This window comes from Numida meleagris, chromosome 3 (genome assembly GCF_002078875.1).
Source record: "Numida meleagris isolate 19003 breed g44 Domestic line chromosome 3, NumMel1.0, whole genome shotgun sequence".
Classification (NCBI taxonomy): Eukaryota; Metazoa; Chordata; class Aves; order Galliformes; family Numididae; genus Numida; species Numida meleagris.
In genome coordinates, this window is record NC_034411.1 from 2,490,646 (window position 1) to 2,509,897 (window position 19,252).

Sequence of the window (19,252 nt, forward strand, 5' to 3'; positions counted from 1 at the left end):
ATTCTTGCTATGTAACACAAAGTAATAACAGTTACAGCGTGATGATTGAATCAAGAGTTTCAGTGTGTACTGTATAGCTGCTGGATTTCCTTTCAGCTGTATACTCTAGCTTATCTCAACCCAATTTTACTAAATCAGAAAAATTTAAGAAGGAAATGTCTCACGCATGAGTTCAGCTACCCATCTTGCTGTTATGTCTGATAACAAGTCACAGGAAATAGAAACAAGTACGTGCCTACACGAGACGTACCTGGATGTACCTGCTGTCTGCAGAAAAATCCATCTGGATGACAAAACTTGCAATGTCTTTGCAGTAGCCTATTCGGTTTAGGGTTGTACCTTGAGTGAGATCATAAAAATCTACAGTATGCTCCTGTGAGCCCACAGCCAAAAACCTGTTATCTGGGCTGATCCTAGACAACAAAATACAGAACGAGGATATAATCTACTGTTTCTGTGCAAGATTTTCTTTTGCTTCCCATGATAACACAAGGGGGCAAGTGAATTTTACTGGCAAACAAGGCAAACCTTGTCTCAACAGTGAGATTCAATCTAAATCAAATCCGGTGCTTCATAGGCAGATAAGAAAAGCAGAGGACGCTATATATTGTTAATTAATGTTAATATTGCACTTGTATAAAGTGTGCTGTACAATATGAAGAACAACATTGATCCTCCATGAGAAAGGATTTGCAATTTTATGATGTATTATATTATTAATTCCCAGAATCGTAATGCCAAATTGTACAAATTACTAGTAGATAGAAATGAATTAATCACAACAGAGTGCGCTATAGAAGGTATGTAAGCTGAAGGTATCCGTGAAGTCATTTCTGTCAGTCAGTAAACGCATTTCATGATTTCATGCAGGTTTCAACTGAGGTGGAGTTGCAAAAAAGCTGGAAATCAACTTAGTCCTGAGAAAGGGCCGTGTACCTGGAGAACTCGACAGACACATCGGACCTACCTAATATCCTGAATTGCAGACTTCCTGTCTCGCTTTTTGCCCCAAACCTTAAGGCTGTTAACGAGCAAGATAACGAATTCTCCGTTCTTCATGCCGATGGCGACCATCTCCCCGTCGGGACTGTACGCAGCACATCTCGCTGGGTGACCCAGGTTGACTTTGTTCAGGAGTTTCTGCGTGAACAAAAGCGACAGCAACGTACCTTCCTGGGGAAAGCCAGCAAGGCAGCGGAAAGCTTCCAAGCGCTGAGTACAAAAGCCACTCGCCAAAAACAAGTTCTGTAGAGTTCCCTCTAAATAGAAATCTGAAATTTCACATAAAAAAAATCACACCCACCACACATATGTTGCGAAACAGGCTTCAGATAGAGGTGCAATTAAAACGGGCGTTTCATGTTTGCTGTTATCTTGCTGCAGGATAACTTCAGCTTTGACATGGGAAAGAATACTATTTATCAGAGAAGGATAAAAAAGAAATATCAATTTCCTATTTTCGTTAGAGGGTTATTTTGATGGTTTCTACAATTTCTGAGCAAGACTTTGTATTCTTTTATTATTTGCTACATGGAAAAGTAGCAAAATGCTCTTGCCAGTTCAATTATCTGAGTGTACTAATAATGCTAAATAATTTCTGACATTAAAAATGATCCCTACTATCTCAGGTAACTAGCTTTTGGAAAAGTTTACGTAGCTTAGTATAACCAGAAATCCCTCTGTTATTTTTCATATTCTTGTTGATTAATGCAATTTGACATTGGAAAAAAATATTCGTGATCTACGTAGATGCCACATCACCTGCTGTAAAGAGAGGCTCTGAAAGTGACAGAGCCGTGCTTGCTAGTGAGGCAAGCTTATTGGGAGGATCTGCACATCAGGCAGGGATCTGTGTCAGCACAGAATTAAAATGCTTCCTTAGTGCACCAGTCTGCACTTTCAGATCAAATCTCTGCTTTTTACGATGTTGCATCAGCAATAGTACACAACAAAAGGCACTCAGAGGCACAAACCCTTATGTAACTGCATTTCACTGCAAGCATCTTGCTTTTGGGAAGAGCAGCTTGCGACTTCACCAAGGACTGACTTCTTCAGGTGGCCACAGAGCAGGAGATGCTGTGCATCGGAACAACACACAGTGGTCTTCTGACATGGCTGCTCAAAGGTGCACACGTGGCCGGAGCAGTGCATGTTGTGCAGCTGGAGAAATGCACGGCGATATCAAATTATCACTTTTTTAATGGCATTCTTTTCAAATGAGCGATACTCACTTTGTCGCACAGGTCCCAGATTCTTGCTGTTCCATCATTACTTGCAGAGATAAATAAGTCTTTTGAGGGGTGTGTTGCTAAGCCCCAGATTTCCCCTTCCATGTGGCAGTCAATTAATAAGTTTGAAGCAGCATTTTTTTCTCCTACTTCAAGGATTTCCCCGTCTTTTGTTCCCACTAAAATCTTCCCCTGTTTGTATTAGAAAAAAGAGTCAGACACAATACAGTGGGCACTAAAATACCAAAGTATTATAGAAATATCTGTGATAACCCCTCCTAATTTATAGTGCTTGTCCATGCAGAATCTTAAGAACGGGAGATGAAACACTGATAGTTTCACACCTGGAGCTCTGATACCATATTCTGGTGTTACTGTTGAGTGGTGGCAGTGAGCTTCCCTCTTGCCCTTCGTATTCAGATGCAAGTGTTTACATACAAGTTGGTACAGCAAGATTCCCATACTGCTGAGGTGACGTAATGTCACTTCTGGACAATAATATGAATGTCAAAACACAGTGTTAGACTAAGACCGGTGTGGGGCACATCTACTCTAGCTGTACTGTCTCTGTCTGAACTGCAAGAGCCTTGCCAGCAAATGCTTGGTCTCCTTTATGCCTCCTGTCCAATCTTCACCAACAACAGTCTACAGCAATGCATGCCATACTGTGAAATCTGCCACGTTGGCTCTCTTACTTTCCCTCTGCAGACGGAGCGCACGCACTCGATGAGCTGCCCCGTCTCAAGCTGAAACGCTCGGCACCGTTTCATCTCTTGGTCCCACAGCTTTACAGCTCCCCCCTCCTTAGTGCTGAAAAGCAGAACGTTGTGTTACACAGATGTCTCCTGCATGGGCTACAACAAATCTTGTTTATCAGTCTGAATAAAACATACATTGAATCACTTCTCACTAAGGACACCTCGCTACCCTGCAGGGTAATGTAAAGTAAATAACAGAAATGTGGTAGGTAACACAGCCATTCAGTACGTCTAGTGTATTAGCTAAATAAAAACAACATGAGAAAGAAGAAAGTTGTGTGCTTGTCTTACGGTCTCTCCTTGCCTCCTGTAACAATAAGCCCATCTCGAAGCGTGGTGTACATCGTGAACACCGGTCCCGTGTGAGCTTTTGCCACAAGTCTGACCAGAAAATGGTCCTTCCAGACATAGACGTCTCCATTTATGGCACCAGTAAATGTAAGGTTATTCTGCAACAGACAGCAACCGTCTCTGATGTGACAAATATCTCAGCATTATTGTGCAGCTTGAATTAAAATTATTTAGGTATTGCATTTCCTGAGAAAATCAATTATGCAATGAACACAAGAATTAAAACTGTATGCACTGAGAACAATCTCTTTAATTACTGCGCTATAGTGGTGTTTCATCAAGGTATCATAATTAATATGGGTCAGAGTGTAGGGCACATCCACTTCGTGCATTTCACCTTGGAATCTTCCAGATGCATCTACTTCTTTGGCCATGCATATGCTATGTCGTATCTCCTGCTGGGTAGGTGGACAGCAGGTTATCACTACTGTGACATTTTAGGTGACAACTCTTTCTTCTCTGAGTGTGTGTGCATGGAAATCCCACTGTCTTCAAGATATTGAAATATAAAGTGTATAAGAACTGACTCAATCTGATATCTCCTTGAAGCACCATAGCAATTGCATAATTGAATGGGAAGAAGTAGTAAGTATTCTGCATGGAAAACGTGCTTTTGGAGTGTGCTCTGCTAAATGGAAAGGCTTGCTGCTGATTGATCACAGGTCAGAATGCACAACTGCAATCCCACTGGACAGTCTCTGTAGCAACAATATGTGGCTTTCAAACACCTTGAATGATTCCTAAATGATTGTAAAGGGGAAAGTGGCTCAGCTGCATTGAAAAAATATGGAAGAATTCCATGTAAGTGAAAAGAGGCTCATCTCCCCTTTGGCAGGAAGAAGGAAAAGTGCACTCAGCTGCCATGTCCTGATGGTGGAAAGAACTAAAAACATCATCACCTTCAAGATCACTGACAGATACAAGGAAAAAAAAATGTTAGGGAACCCGTTGCTAAGGGCTCACAGGGAAGTTTCATGTTCTGCAATAAACAGGAGTAGTATCTATTGATGAAACCGGTGGAAAGAATCCCCTGAAAGGCTTTGCTACTGTTAGAGACAAAATTTTAATGTAGCTGCATCCCAACATGACCTGTTGCCTTCAGCATTAGATGGACCTGGATTAGAAAAGTCTGTGGATGCATGAAGAAGCAGAGGGTATGTACACAGGCCCTCCTCTATTAAGAGTAATTTACTCATGCTCCTGTGACGTGCATACTTACTGCCAGTGGGATTCAATGACACACACTTAAGGAAAAAAACAAGATCCTGAATGAATGACATATGCTAATGGAGTAGAGTTCATCTGCTGCTTTTGAATGCGCCCCTTACAGCACGTTAGTTTTATTATATTAAAAAACAGAATAATGTTGAACTGTGTGTTGAACACGTTGTTTTCCTTAACTACGAAGTCTAAAGCACGGTGTTATGGCTCCTTCATAAACATACTGGAAAACTCTATGTACTGTCAACATGAGCTGAATCACATGTCATCCCAAACACTGTCAGTGGAAAGAGGTTACATAGAATTACAGTATCAATTACACCGTAATTAATAAAAAGTATTCACTGACAGAGAAACCCAACCTAGTTTAGAAAACTTAAATGAGGATGTAAAGATGTACAAGTCTAACATTCTTGTGCCATTCACGCTGTACCGGATCTCAACAAAAGGAAACAGACACTTGCAGCTTTAATAAAAAGCTATTATAAAATTCTGTAGCAAGTAATTTGAACTCACTGCTCCGAAGGCAACAGAAAGCATGGTTTGCATTTTGGCATCTTCCATGGAACCAATGACTCCTTTCTTATACAGCAAAGCACTGCCAGCTAATGTCCAGAACTTCATGTGTTTTACCCCAACAGACACAAACTGAGTGTCTGAGTCCGGGCGGAACTCCACGACAAATATCCTCTCCAGGTGTCCTCCCCTGCTGGCAACTTTAGCCCCTGTTATAATTCAGAAAGGATAAAAACACTTAAAGTTACCTGCAAAATTAAGCTCTGATATGATTTTATACGACAAATTGACTTGGTGTTGTATTAGAAAACTGCGTCCTAGATGTTGAAAGCTAAGCATATCCCAACACGATTTAGTGTAGCAAACATTTTAATTCATGCAGCCTGCAAGTTCCCTGGATATTCCACTACAACTAACAGTTTTAGGATCTTAATAGCACGATTTGTCTCCCAGGTACTGAAGTACCATCAAAAAGTTGAGTATCATCATCGAGTTGCCATCTGCGAAGCACAAAGGGATGCTGTCACTCAGAAGTTGGTGCCTCTGACTCTGAGAACATCCAGGCACCTGCGTATTGGCTGTGTCAGGCCAACAGCCACTGCCAGCACGCTTTCAGAGATCTGAGCTCAAACCCCACAGGCAAGAACAAAATCCAGGTTTTCCAATCCCAGCATAAGCGGGCCATTATACAAAAGATGAGCAGTGCCTCCCCTCAAAGAACTTTGAAAGCACAGCAGGACTGCTGCATTTCCTGAGCTAGCTGCTCTGTGCAGGGACGTCAGATACTCTCTAAACACATCTTTTGGATGTAAGTGCTCATGGCAATCAGGATAATGTGATGCCTGCTCCTGCAGTGGAGGAGGCAGGAGGCAGGCACTGAGCGCAGGTGTGTGCAGAGAACACTAAAAATCTGGGGATGTTTTGAAGTAAAGCAGGGAAATATCTAGAGAGATAAGACACTTTCCCCTCCATTCCTGAAGGTGACAGCTATTTTCTGGAAATGACTTCCTAAAGGCCTAACTACTGTATACAATTTCAAGTCTGAGCATTTTCAGCATAAAAAGAAAACACCTCCATTAATTTCATGGAATTTTATGTTCAACGTTATCTCCTTATTTCTATTTACAATAGAATTTTAAAGCTTATTTTCTTATCGATATTTTCTAGCACTTTGTTTTCTTCCTTCAAGTGATTTTGAGACTTTTAGGGAGCCGTGACACTCAGAGCAAGAACATGAAGCTATGCCAGAGACTTGAAAGGAAAAGCAAATAGTTGTACACAGATCTGCTAGGCTGAAGGAAATGTTTTCCAGAGTTACCTTCTTGCCACCTCCACACTGTGATAGTGTGTTCTGGATCGACTCCTACGGAAACCAGGAGTTTGCCAGTTGCGCTGAAGTTGACATAGTTGACTCCTTTGGTATGGAAGCAACGTAGCATCGAAATGGTTTGCTTACTCATAGCATCCCATACGTGAATTGTGGGAGTTGTACCTACATGGAAAAAGTTGTATTAAAAGAATTAATTCAGCATCTTGAGAGCTTCAGTGAAAAATAACGCATTTTCCAAGGACATTTAACCTAAACAGACACTTAATTATTATTTTTTAAGATTAAAAGTACTCAAAAACATCGTAACGTCTTGAAAAAAAACACGGGGAAATCATCGTATTTCATGAAGTAAGACAAATGCCAAAAGAACAACATAACATTTATGAAGAACCTCATGCAAAAGAAATTATCTGTAGATGTTCCACTTGTATCCGCGATTGACACAGATACAATGAGGTAACATGAAACTTTTACATAACTCTGCTGACTGGAATTCACAAACGAATCAGCCTTACCTGAAAATTCTGTCATATCACCTGCATTGTGAGAGCAATGGCAAATGAGGAAGCACCAAGGGAAAACAATAAGTGAAGTAAGTCATGTTTCTAATGCTGAAGTGTCAGCATCAGCACCAGAAGAAAAAAAGAAACTAAAAAAGTTTGAAAATGGATATGGATTAAATCAACAAAACAAATAAGCAGGAATATTGTTGAACTTCATTTTGAGTATATTGTCTTTTATACGCAAACATTGCAACAATATTTAGTACTTCTCAGTTTAAAAGATGGTACTTACAAGAAATGCTAGAGACACGCAGTTTTTAAAAATTACTAAATTTAAAGCTAGTACGAATCTACAGTTATACAGAAGACCAACCAAAATTAGAAACACTGATTTCATGGGCTCTTATCGACAGAGTTAAAAGAAGGGCTTTCAGTCACCTGTTTTGGGTCACAGAAATCAGTATTCTGAACCAGAGTTCTGACTGCATGAATGCATTCTCTTGTTTATTCAGCATTGCAGTTGAAAAGACAATGCCCCGTACAGGCGGCAAAGATGGATTGTCAAGGCCTTCACCTACTGCCATTCTTCTGCTTTGTTATACAGTTACATATTACAGAATTCACTCCTTCCACAGCGAAATGAATTAGAATGACTCCATTATTCTTTGTGACATTGATTATTCTAGCATTAACCTGGTTTAAGTGACAAGTAACACATCCCCCTCTAGGCCTAGGACAAATAATCCTGATAGTAGTACAGCTTTTACTTCTGCAAAAGGTATTAGTGACTGATCTCTAGAGGTCCCTTCCAGCCCCTACAATTCTGTGACTCTGTAAGCTAGCAGGACCCTTCATGCAAACAACACATTACGTATGGTCTCAGGATCAGCCTTTAAACGTATCATAACTTCTGCTGAGATTTCACTCTCATCCTTCCCTTTTCTGTATTTTGCATTTCTGCAAAGGAAATGGTCGTTATTGTATTTTCACAGCTAAGTGTTTTACTGCTAAACAGTGCTTTGGATACTGGAAGGAAAGAGGAAATCCTGTAAAGCTTATCACTACACATTAATGAGATGATTTAGTGCCGTTCAAAAAGGCTTGTTCTCTGATATATCATTATAATACAATTAACTCTAAAATCCAATGACATGATCAGAGATAAAACTGTTGCAGATAGACTGAAATCACGAAGAGATAATTCAGCTTCAGGATTTTCTCAAAAATGAAATTACAAAAAAATCGAGTACAGTAACAGTGGTAAATCCCAGTTAATATTCTACGTAGAAAAGCCCAAAATAAATCAGTGCCCCTGACAATTTCTGAGTAAGACGTTGTTACACGGAGTCACCTACCGATCTGGCTGGTAGCCACAATGTTTTTGTACTTTGGGTGCTGATTCACAGTTAAGCAGAGAATGTCATCAGTGTGCTCCAGGTAGAAACTCTGACTTCCTAATAAAATTCAAACGTGGTTTTATTCACAACAGTCTCAAAGAAAGAACCACCACTGAAGCAAAGAATATCTAATCAGCCTGTTGGTACGCTCATGATGTGCTCTATGGGATGCATAGGGGAGAGCAATAAGTATGCTGAGAGCTGCTTTACTTTCACTTCCAGGCACCATTACCAAACACGCCGTGAATAACCACTAATGCACATATAGGAAAATGCAGTATTGGTCAACTAGCTGCCAGGACTTAGCCCAGGAATCATCCTGTAATCATCTGTAACTGTTCTTTTTCTTGCAGAACTGGCAAATGCACAGACCAGGTTTCCCACTTAATCAAAGGAGACTACAGGAAGCATAGCAGAGCTAAACCCTGGGAAGTTTCTGCTCTGCACCATCCTCCCAGGGGGAAAGGCCCAGAAGAGCAGCTGGGACAGTGTCCCCAGCTCCACGGGCCAGGGGCTGCACAGGGCAAGGAGTCCCCAGAAGCCAGCAGATGTGACACCATCCATCTCTGCCTCTCCTTGGCAGCAGAGCTGAGTGAACTGCTGTCACTATTTGGTGCTGCAGAGGACAAGAGGGAATAATATACTGCCAGAATTCCTTTAATTCCTGGCTTGTTGCTTGAGCTACATGGAGAATATGTGGATGTTAATGCTGCGACCCAGGGTAAGATAAGTTGGTGGCCTTTTGTCACTACCCAAAAAGGCAGGGAATGTTTCTACTCCTTCCGAAGAGCAATTTACTCACATTTTATATTGCATTAAAAATATTCTACACTGCACAAAAACAGATCCTTCCCTGGAGCGTGATTTTGCTTAAATAACTCAAAACGGAACAATGAATATTACTGTTCCTAAAACTGTGAGGAGTACTTGAAGTTCCATATCCCAAGCAATCTGAGAAACCACCCCTGTGTCTTCAGTGTGGAGTTTAGAAAGGCACAGCTGCAGAAATAGAACAGCTTAGTATTACGCTTCCTAACAGAATCTCATACCTACTAAAATGAGTAGGGTGGCTTAGCAGGGTGACCTTAATAAGAGAACTTGACAGTCTGCTAGAATAGCCATCTAAATTTCTTAGCATTATTTCAGAAGACGCAAAAGACGAAGAAGTTGCAGGAATGTAAAAGTACGACTTTCTTACAGAAATGTTTCACTTCTACAGTAATTTCTATCCCAAAGTACTGTTTCAAGTTGAATTACCAGTAGAAAGATTTTGTACTACGCCTGCTGCAGCTGTGTGGAAAATAATATCAGCACCATCATTGAGGTAATGAAGGTTGTTGCGACAATCGAATCCTCTGTATCCAAAAACATGGTCTAAAGCCAGCTCCTAGTCAAGTGAAACACAAAGAAAGAATAAGAGTGAAATAAAGGAACAAACAAAGGGGTTAAAGAGTTTGAATCGTGTAAGTGAAGACCTCAGGTAATTACATAAGACACAAGCGTCTTGTCAAAGCAACAGGATAATTAAACAATAATTAATCAGTTTTCCCTCTTTCTTCTGCTTATTTACTGAGGTATGGCATTCTCATGGACGATATACAAAGCTATAATCGGTCAAGTAAGGCAATGCATTTACATTATTATTTCTGTAATAATTCAACCAGATCTGAATCTTTTATTTAATTTCCATTCTAAATACATGCAATTTTAAGAAAGGTCCAATTTACGAATCTGCGCATTACATTTAATATCTACATTGAGCATCTATTTGCAAATATGTTTACTTCTACTTTAAGAGTCGTCAGAAGTCATTCCCATAAACAGTCACATTTTAATAGAATAAATTCTGACACTAAGGTCTTTATAAGAAGCAAAGACAGGCTACAAGCAACTTCATTATTAAAACATTAATCAGAGGTGTCTTAGACATTTCAATGAGCAATTGTCAAAGAAATTTCCTCCAGAAAAACAGTGATGTTTAATGGATTGCTGTTGAAGTTGATGTTCTAGCCCAGAAGACAGAGTTAATGCATCTGTCCCTAATTCCAGCTTGCTTTGAACAATTTGTCTGATAGTGACAGACCAAGCAATTGTTGCAAATGGTCCACGCAGTCCACAGAGTATTGCTTTCTCAGCGTACTCCATGGACATGCCGAATAGCTGAGGAGGACAGAGGGCCTACAGTGTGAGGAAAAGGGTATGTTCCAAAATAAATTGGCAAACTTCATCGTTCAAAATCATGCACATAATTGTGAATGTGCAAAATGCAGTTCCTGACTATATTTCCACTGGGGTTATCTCGTGAGTGTGGGTTCTGCTGTGGCTAAACACACACCTCAGCTGTACCTGTTCTTCAAACTCAGAGGCAAATGTTGGGTTTGGAGAGATCAAATACTGCATGTAAGCTTCCACATCTGAGTCTGAAGTTCTTTCTGCCAGAGGTTTCTGGCTATCATGTCTTCTGGTGTTTGCTAGGAGTGCTAGGAGTATATTTTAGAAAGTTCTTCCCCTTCTCTTTTACCTATGCACAACTTCAGCTATCCTCGTAACACGGATGAATTTAACCCGGCACATATTACTCCTAAAACAAATGAGGAAAACAACCAAAAAACTAAGTCTGACCTCAACCAGTTTCCTTTTTTTGTTGACATTGTTCTTTTGCAGCTTTTCAGGCTGAGGAGCAGCTCTGCTAACTGGTGGCCTGAAACAAACGTGTTTAAAAGAGGAGGCAGTCAGTGTGTTTGAAAGCAAAACAAAGCTTGCAAAACCACGGCAAACATTTTACATATGAAACAGCCAACTTCAACTACATGAGTTTAATACCTAGATTTTAGAGTTTTATAACCCATATAGTAATCATACGCATTTTGATAGGGAGAGCAGAAATAGCATTGATGTCGATTTCGGGGTGGAGTGGCAGAACAGAACACCTGAAAATGACTTGTTGAATTCTAATGATTTAAATCCTTGGGAAAATCCTTGAATGCTAGCTGGTGGTAAATTGTTGCTTTCAGAAATGATCCTACAGCTGGCAGCTGACCTTGCCCCAGCCTTGCTTCTTCTGAGCAATCCCACCACAAAACCTTGACTTGGCATTATTAAAATTGTCCCAAAATCACATTAGAGATAAAAGTATTACATTTTAGTCTGTGTAAGTCATTCACTGGTGTGAATTAAACAAAGACTAAGGGCAGCAAAGCATTTTACATAGCTACAGTTGCTGAAAGTAACTAAAAAGACAAATGTAAAACATGGACCGAAAAAGATTATTTGTGTAAATGCTCCTTTTAAAGACAGATTACATTTACTGCTGTGAAATGCACTAAGTCCACAGGCTACAACGAACATATGTATGGCTGTAAGGGAGGCAGCAAAGGGGATATTTGACTCGATCCTTCCAAGAAAAAGGAAGAGGCACAAACCTAAGAGGAGCAGAGAGTGCTCGGCCCATAGAAGTCCATACCTAACACAATCCTGGTGCGCTGGCTCCACTCAGGGTGACTATTCCCTTCATTTGAGCCCAATGGCTATCCCTTTCAGGCAACAGAAATTAAGGAGGGCTACATTCTAACCCCATCGGCTACAGAACAGACCCATCGCAATGGATTACCAGCGCAGTCACTCCAAGAAATTTGGCCTTCATGGTGTTTGATCAGCATTTAGCTAGAATATAGATCTTGCAAGAAGGCCGGGGTAGAAGAGGTGACAGCAAAAGAATCAAAACAATTATGGCTAAATGCTTGCTCCAAAACATGACTTGATGGCTGCTATTATTCATACAAAAACAACTCATGCCATTAAACTCTAACAGCAGATTCTAGGGGCAGGCTTAAACAGCAGGGTTCTGTAAGTGAAATGCAAAACAAAACAAAATGCCTGGCCTCAATTTATTTAATAGAGGCTTAAATCTGGAAAGCATTTTCATAGTTTAAGATTTCAAAAGTGAACAAACTTGATATAAATTTTATATGCTGAGAAAATTAGATTCTTTTGTTCTTTTACTGTGACTCGCACTAATTCCTGTTTTGCAAAAATGACTGCAGAAGAATGAAATCCCTCTTGCTTAGCGGGAGCTGATTTACCTGGAGCTGCATTTTTATGAAAGCTATTAAAGACAACAGTTAATGAAATACATAGCCAGAACACGCTGCTACACAGCTTATTTTGCAGGAAGAAGTAGCATGAAAATCTCAGCTCTAGAAAAGACAGAGCAGACTGAAAATAAACAAACTAACTCACTAAGTACTGGAAAAGTACATTAGATCTTGTGACATTAAAAGAGTAAAAGAGTTACCTTGATCCCCTTGTAAGCAGCAAACAAAGCCAAGTAAGAAACTTAATATAGTTTAGGCATATTTCTGATCACTTTACTCATGCACAAGCATTTTTAGAGTTGATCAGTCATTCTCTTGTGGCACAAAACATGCTATTCAAGCATGCCAGCAAAAACTAAAACAGAAATTAAAGAGTGCACCAGTCTACACATTCAAAAATATCATACCCTGGCATTATTGGGTATATTCTTAACTCAAGATCCTACAGGACATGGAGGAAAAAGGAAGCTACATCAATGCTTCCTGCACACTTTATGCTGACGCAGAATGTGATTCCATGCATTTCTTTATTTTCAGGTGCCTGACAGGAATGAAAACTAGTAGAAACTTAGCAGTCTCATAAGCACTGTTAAGTTTCACACAATGGATGCTTGTTTTCTCTCCTAGCTCAGCTTGCAATTTAGCCTAATAATTGTTCATTGGTAGGCCAACTTATGTACAGGGACAGCTTGTACTTGTTGTTCACAGGGAAACAAGTACCTTTATTTTCTCTGAGAGTGGTCAATCAAGTTGTGTTATATAACCATCGGTGGTAATTGGACCCAATAGCAGTGCAATCATCAGTAGAGAAGGGACGGAGGAAGTTATTGCAAAACTCAATTGTCTTACAAAAGAAAAACATTATGCGATGCTAGAAAAGCAAACACCACTTCAACCCAGATTTACTAAGGCCTTTGAATCAGCACTTAAGAAAAGAACAAATTGTTTTCTTGTATGCTTCCTGCTCTTTTTTCTGTTTTAGTGTAATTTTAAGATGGATCACTTTTACATTTCTTTACCTAGGCATTTCTTCTAGAGTTTATGACAATAGCAAGCCAAAAATTTTCATGAAAGCAAGAGAGCACTGCTACTATGACATGACAGATAATCACTAGATAGTAAACATCATGAGATTTAATTTGGAGACATACACATACACACGTGTACTTATATATATCTATCTATTCACGATACACACAAACACAAATGTGTGCATTCATATATACATACATATGTATATATACACACGCATTCGTTGCCTTATAATCATCTCAGTAAAAGAAATGTAAAGCAGCATCAATTTGATTTTCATTTTTAACCAATCTGTGACTACACCTAATTCATTTTCATACATAAGATGGCAGTGTCAAGACAAGAAATCCGTGCTGTAGGAAATAACAAATATTTACCCCCTTACGGCCTATGCAATCTGCATTGTACATTCACAGCAATCTGTGCTTTTTCTATGCTGTGTGTTGTTAGTACTTACTTGACAATTCCCTGCCTCCAAAGGAAAGCAAGTTAAAACATAATACAAGTATTAACGGTTTCTTTTCAGTAATGTGAAGTAAATGTGCTTATATTATGTTATGGGATGAATGAGATCCAGGGAAGATAAGACACAGTCAGACATTAGAGAGCTCTCAGTTCTCAAAGTACTGTGAATACAGCAAATAAAGTTTCTGTTACTGATGATTTTCTTGATTATACGCGTACACAAGCATGCATGGTTATACAGCAGTAAGGTAACTCCAGATTTAAACTGACCAAATCTCACCCTCTCTCCTTATGGGCCTTAATGGCACAATGTAAGAAGGTGCAAGTGACAGTTCACTCCCTCTCACCCGCCCAATAAGGCTACATGGAATGGCCAAGATGATGAGCCTAAATTCTGAGTGGGGTGAACGGGCAGCACAAGGACAGAGAGTAGCAGATGGGTGTAACAGAAACTGGGTGGAATGGGGAAGAGAACTGGGGTTGAGACGTGGGGCACCTTGAAGAAGAGGTGATCTTAGAGAACAGGGTGCCCATGTAGTAAAAAAAAAAAAAAAAAAAAAGAGCCAAATGCCTTTAGACAGAAATTATAGGAGAAAGAAAGAAGACCCAAGAAAGCATTATGATATGTTCCATGGGATGGGGATGACAAACTCATGTTTTTAGAGTACATGGCATAATTGCTCTCTGAGGAGACACACTGTCTGCATCCCTCACAAATTGGCAAGAACAAATATTCTGTTCTGAGGCCAATGGGAACAGGATTGGATCTTCAGAAACAATGCTGCATGAAAGCAATAAACACTGAGAGCTGATCGATGGACAAAAATGTCCTGCTGTTGAGAAGGTGACAGGCTGGGCCCAGCAGGAGCGAGTGAAGGAGGAGTGGAAGAGAGTCCAGATGGGAGGCTAACACGTGCATTGGGATGGCTCTTAACTGGAGGGAACATATTTGGATGCTAAGCAGAATTAAAAAACGAGCAAGGACTGCTCCCAGAAAGAGAAAGCACAGGTCAAAGTGAGGAGGGACAATTTAGTACTGTAAGGTTTGTTTGGAAAAGAGAATTAAAAGCTGAAGGTTAAAAAAAAAGAACGAACTGCTCATTTCAAAAGAAAAACCACAAAAGTGGCTTTTAAAAGTACATTTACACTAGTTGACAAGAAGGGGACTCCAGAGAGCCCCAAAACTGCTGTAAAACTCCTGGCTTTAAGAAGCAACTCTGTGAACTCTGAACCTTTGGATTTTCTCATCCCAACACATATAGGGGTTTTGTATAAAACTTTTCCTGCTGTTACTTTTCCTTTACATTTTGCAGATAACGTGAAAATATCCTACCTCTTCATACAGTGAAACAAAGCAAAACTGAAACAAAAGTAGAGGGAGATATAAACTGCAACCTAAATTATTTTTTAAACCTCAGCACAGTAATATTTATGATTTTACATGTATGCTGATGCACTCTTTAAAAAAAAAGAAAACCAAAACCAAACCAAAACAGTACTGCAGAACATATGGTGGTGATAGCCAATTTGATATTTTTGTAAGGGAAGGTAGTCACTGCATTCACGTATCATTCGAGGCCAGCCTCCAAATGTGAAATGAGCAGAAAAGCAGGTTAATAAGAAGTATAATCAGTTCTGAATGAAATCTGAAGGCTTTCGTTTTTGAACAAGTTCTTTGTTCTAAACACGTAAAGCTGTTAATCCAAATGACCACTGCAAAACAGCCTGGTTCTAGTGCACATTGATCTGTCACACGCAGCACTCTGCTGAGATAGGACTGTCCGCGGGGTCTCTCAGCCTGTTTGCCAAAACCAACTTCAGGGAACACATTGTAGATTTTGCCTCAAGCATGTTAATCTTCTATCTTAGATATAAAAAGTGTAAAATACCTGAGATCATGAGACTTCTGGAAAACTCTCTCCTTTTATATCAAGGCATTGGTATTAAGTCAACCTTAGGACATTCTATAAAGTCTCTCTTTTCTTAGGCTTCCTTATGAGCATGTTTGAAAGGAAGAGGCTTTATCACTTTTTTTTCATTATTTCTTACATAAATTCTGACATATTTTAGAGCTGTGCTCTTTGTTTAAGTAAAAACATTTGACCAACAGTATATGGAGAACTTTGGGGCTGGAGTTAGAAACATCAGAGTGAGGCACATTAACATCTTTCCCTCGTGTAACAAAACCTAAGCTATATTAGAAACACTACTTTCTTGATTCCTCCTGGAGAAAACCCATGCAGCAAAAAGCTCTCAGAACACCTGACTATTTCAACTCCAACTCAGAGCAGAGAGGATTTCTCAAGTTCAGAGAGAGAAAGGTCACAGCATGACGTGCATTGCAACAACAGTGCCATCGTGCAATTGCACACCCACTGAGTGTCAGACAAATGCAAAGGACCTCTGGGCCAGCTTTGTGCTGACCTGTGGGAGAAGCGAGATTGACTCTGAGTTCAATAGGTTGGCAGGGACAGCGAAATTATCAGTCACAATGTGTTCAAGCCCTGGGGACAACTGATGAAACCAGCATGCTGCCAAATACATTTCAGATGCATTAACTTGACATCATCCTGTGAGAAAGTAACAGTGAATTTTCTAAAGGACTCTACTCATTCCCAAGCACCAGACTTCTGCTGAAATAAGCCAGAAGTTGTTCTCCCCGCCTCACATACGTGTTTTTCCAGATACACTTTGAATTATTCCCACCTACACACAAATACAACACAGATTCACATTCAAAGCTTTTACATCGCACCCATAAAAGTGTGCCCGTAAAAGTGCATGAGCAAATTTTGTAACCATATGCCCAATAATTCAATTTTGGGTACAAAAATTTTGGGTATTTGCCACTCGTGGGGGCTCCTTTGGAAGCTTCTAAGTCAGCTCACATTTTTGTAAAGAAACAAATAATCAAAAGAATAGAGTTTGAAGAGAGAAAAGTTGAGTTGTTCTTATCAGAACATATGATTACAAGTGATGCATAATAACACACAGGAACAGGCTCTGAGACAAGGTAACTCACAGAAAGTGAGACACGCCATTTGTTAAGAAAACAGAAAAGTAGACAAACATGCTAATGCTGCTTTTTGCTTTCTACACATTCAACCTGCTTAAAAGGGTTTTCCATCACCAGGTATGCTACAAGAGTTCTCAGTTTATGTAGAGTCATGCAAATCAAACTAAATGAAAGCTGCAAACACAGGATAGGTGTTAGCGGTTAGTAGAATGCAAAATGCAAATAAATCATTGCCTTCTGTATTAGTAACATCAATACAGTCTTTATGCAAGCCTGTTTCACTTCTTTTTGCATGAACTCTTTGCCAGCTAAAATGGTCCCAGTTCAAAAGTTAGCCCTTGTCTGAAATTAAACACAATTCCTACGTAACACACAGTATAGCTTACAATTGTCCTGGATTGTCTGGGACAGTCCCAGCAGTGCCCAAGTGGTCCCGCGGTGTGGGAGCACTGCTCTTGGAGCTCCCACACCGCGAGACTGCTCCTGCAGCACCTCTCATTGGCACCCCACTTCTGTATCATACAGGTGGAGCAAGGAAGAGGATGCCAATCAGAGGAGCAAGAAAGGAAGAGAAAAATAAGGGTGAGGGGAGGATAGGAGGACAGACACGGAAAGGGAGAAGAAGAAAAACAAGAAGGTTGGGGAAAGGAGAGAGAAACAACAATCAATTAATTATCTTAACCAAATGCACCAACTAATACAACCACAACACATTTAAATATTGTTACTCAGACTCATCTCTCCTGTTACTTTTCCATCCTAAAGCTGTAACTGCCAGCAGTGACAATAAAGCTTGGCATGAAAATACTTGACCACAGTTTACCTCAAATCCTGCAGGTAAAATTTACCATGTACTTTCTACATCCCTCCAAGACATTTGCAGAACGATCATTATTTTCTTACGTAAATAAGACAGGAAAAGTACATTTGATAAAGGGCCTTCATTTTCTTTTCTAAGGTAACACTTTAATATTATCCCCACGTTTGTCATTATGAGTTTTTTGGCCTTTACAACCATGAGATTTCTCTGCTGATTTTGCTTAGGGGCCCAACACTCTGGATATCAGGAGAAGGTCAGTGTAACAGAGATTTCCTTTTTATCTTGCTGGATTATGCTAAGCACAGAGTACATGCTAAGCAGTAAAAGAGGGTCCACAGCAGCTGCTCGAAGTCACAGTCATCCTCTATCAAGCATTATGTCTAACCTGTCCTCCTACCCTTCTTCCTGTGATGGGAGAGAGCAGAGACAAGAACTGCTGGCTCCTCAATTTGAACATAAAGACAGTAGGGTAAGTCTCTCTATTTATTTCCAGAAAGTCATTTGTAAATAGTTGGTTCCTTTCCAGAAAGGTGGTGGTTGTTGCAAACCTTTCCCTTCAAAACCCAGCACGGCCTGTATCAGCTCTCACCCATACACTTGCATCCTGGCAGGATACATAACACAGCTCTAGACCAAGCTCATTCTGAACTGTACCACGATTTGTTATTTTTAGAGACGCAATGTACTTTGAGTTTTTCATATACATCATTCTTAACAGAGTCCTGCAAGCTTATTCTAGCAAATACGAAAGTTGAATTCCCTGTTAGATAAAATTTAGCTACAATAAAGAGGAAAATAGAACAGCCATCTTCTTAAACCTAAATTGTCTACTAGGCATCACATCACATTTGAAGCATATTTGTGTTTTATAAGCAGGGAAACAACTTGTTCAGCAACAATTTACCTTCGAGACATTACCATTTAAAGAAATAAAGCAAGCTTAAAGTCCTTGCTCCCAAGAAGAAGCTCGAATCAACAGTTCCAGCTACTCCTCTCTGATGGAAGCAAGAAACATTCTTGTTTTTATCTTTCTTTTCTCTTTTTCTAATTTAAACTTAATTTGTTTAATTTATTTCTACCCTATACCTATGAAAACCCAAAATTTTCTCTTCTGCTTTCTCAGAGACATAATGAAAATACAGCAAGGAGGGACACTTCTTTCTTCTTAGATCCTGACTGCTTTTGCAATGAAGCAAAATGGCAGTTTTTGAAGTCTTGTAATTAAGTCACTCCTTCTAACTGAAATGGCCTCGTAACCTAATTTTCAAAATTTACACAATATGTTAACAATCTCAGAGCATTTGTAGTATGCAAATCCCAAAAGATGCACAATCCTTGGTTCATAGAATCGTAGAATGGTTTGGGTTGGAAGGGACCTTTAAGATCACCTAGTTCCAATCCCCTGCTACAGGCAGGGACACCTCCCTCTAGACCAGGTTGCTCACAGCCCCACCCAGCCTGGCCTTGAATGCTTCCAGGGAGGAGGCATTCACAACCTCACTGGGCAACCTGTTCCAGTGT

General features: G+C 39.9%; 1 protein-coding gene across 2 annotated transcripts in view; it reads right to left on the reverse strand.

Moving 5' to 3' along the window:
• EML6 (echinoderm microtubule associated protein like 6) overlaps positions 1-19,252 on the reverse strand; it is a 118,513-nt gene that overhangs the window by 5,446 nt on the left and 93,815 nt on the right. For both annotated transcript variants that reach the window (XM_021389482.1, XM_021389484.1), the window contains 10 exons: positions 10,927-11,005; positions 9,562-9,691; positions 8,263-8,361; positions 6,393-6,566; positions 5,075-5,283; positions 3,278-3,435; positions 2,924-3,038; positions 2,232-2,420; positions 968-1,140; positions 251-413 (listed from right to left, as the gene is read on the reverse strand). In XM_021389482.1, the coding sequence (XP_021245157.1) occupies positions 251-413; positions 968-1,140; positions 2,232-2,420; positions 2,924-3,038; positions 3,278-3,435; positions 5,075-5,283; positions 6,393-6,566; positions 8,263-8,361; positions 9,562-9,691; positions 10,927-11,005 (1,489 nt within the window). The remainder of the gene's footprint in view (positions 1-250; positions 414-967; positions 1,141-2,231; positions 2,421-2,923; positions 3,039-3,277; positions 3,436-5,074; positions 5,284-6,392; positions 6,567-8,262; positions 8,362-9,561; positions 9,692-10,926; positions 11,006-19,252) is intronic.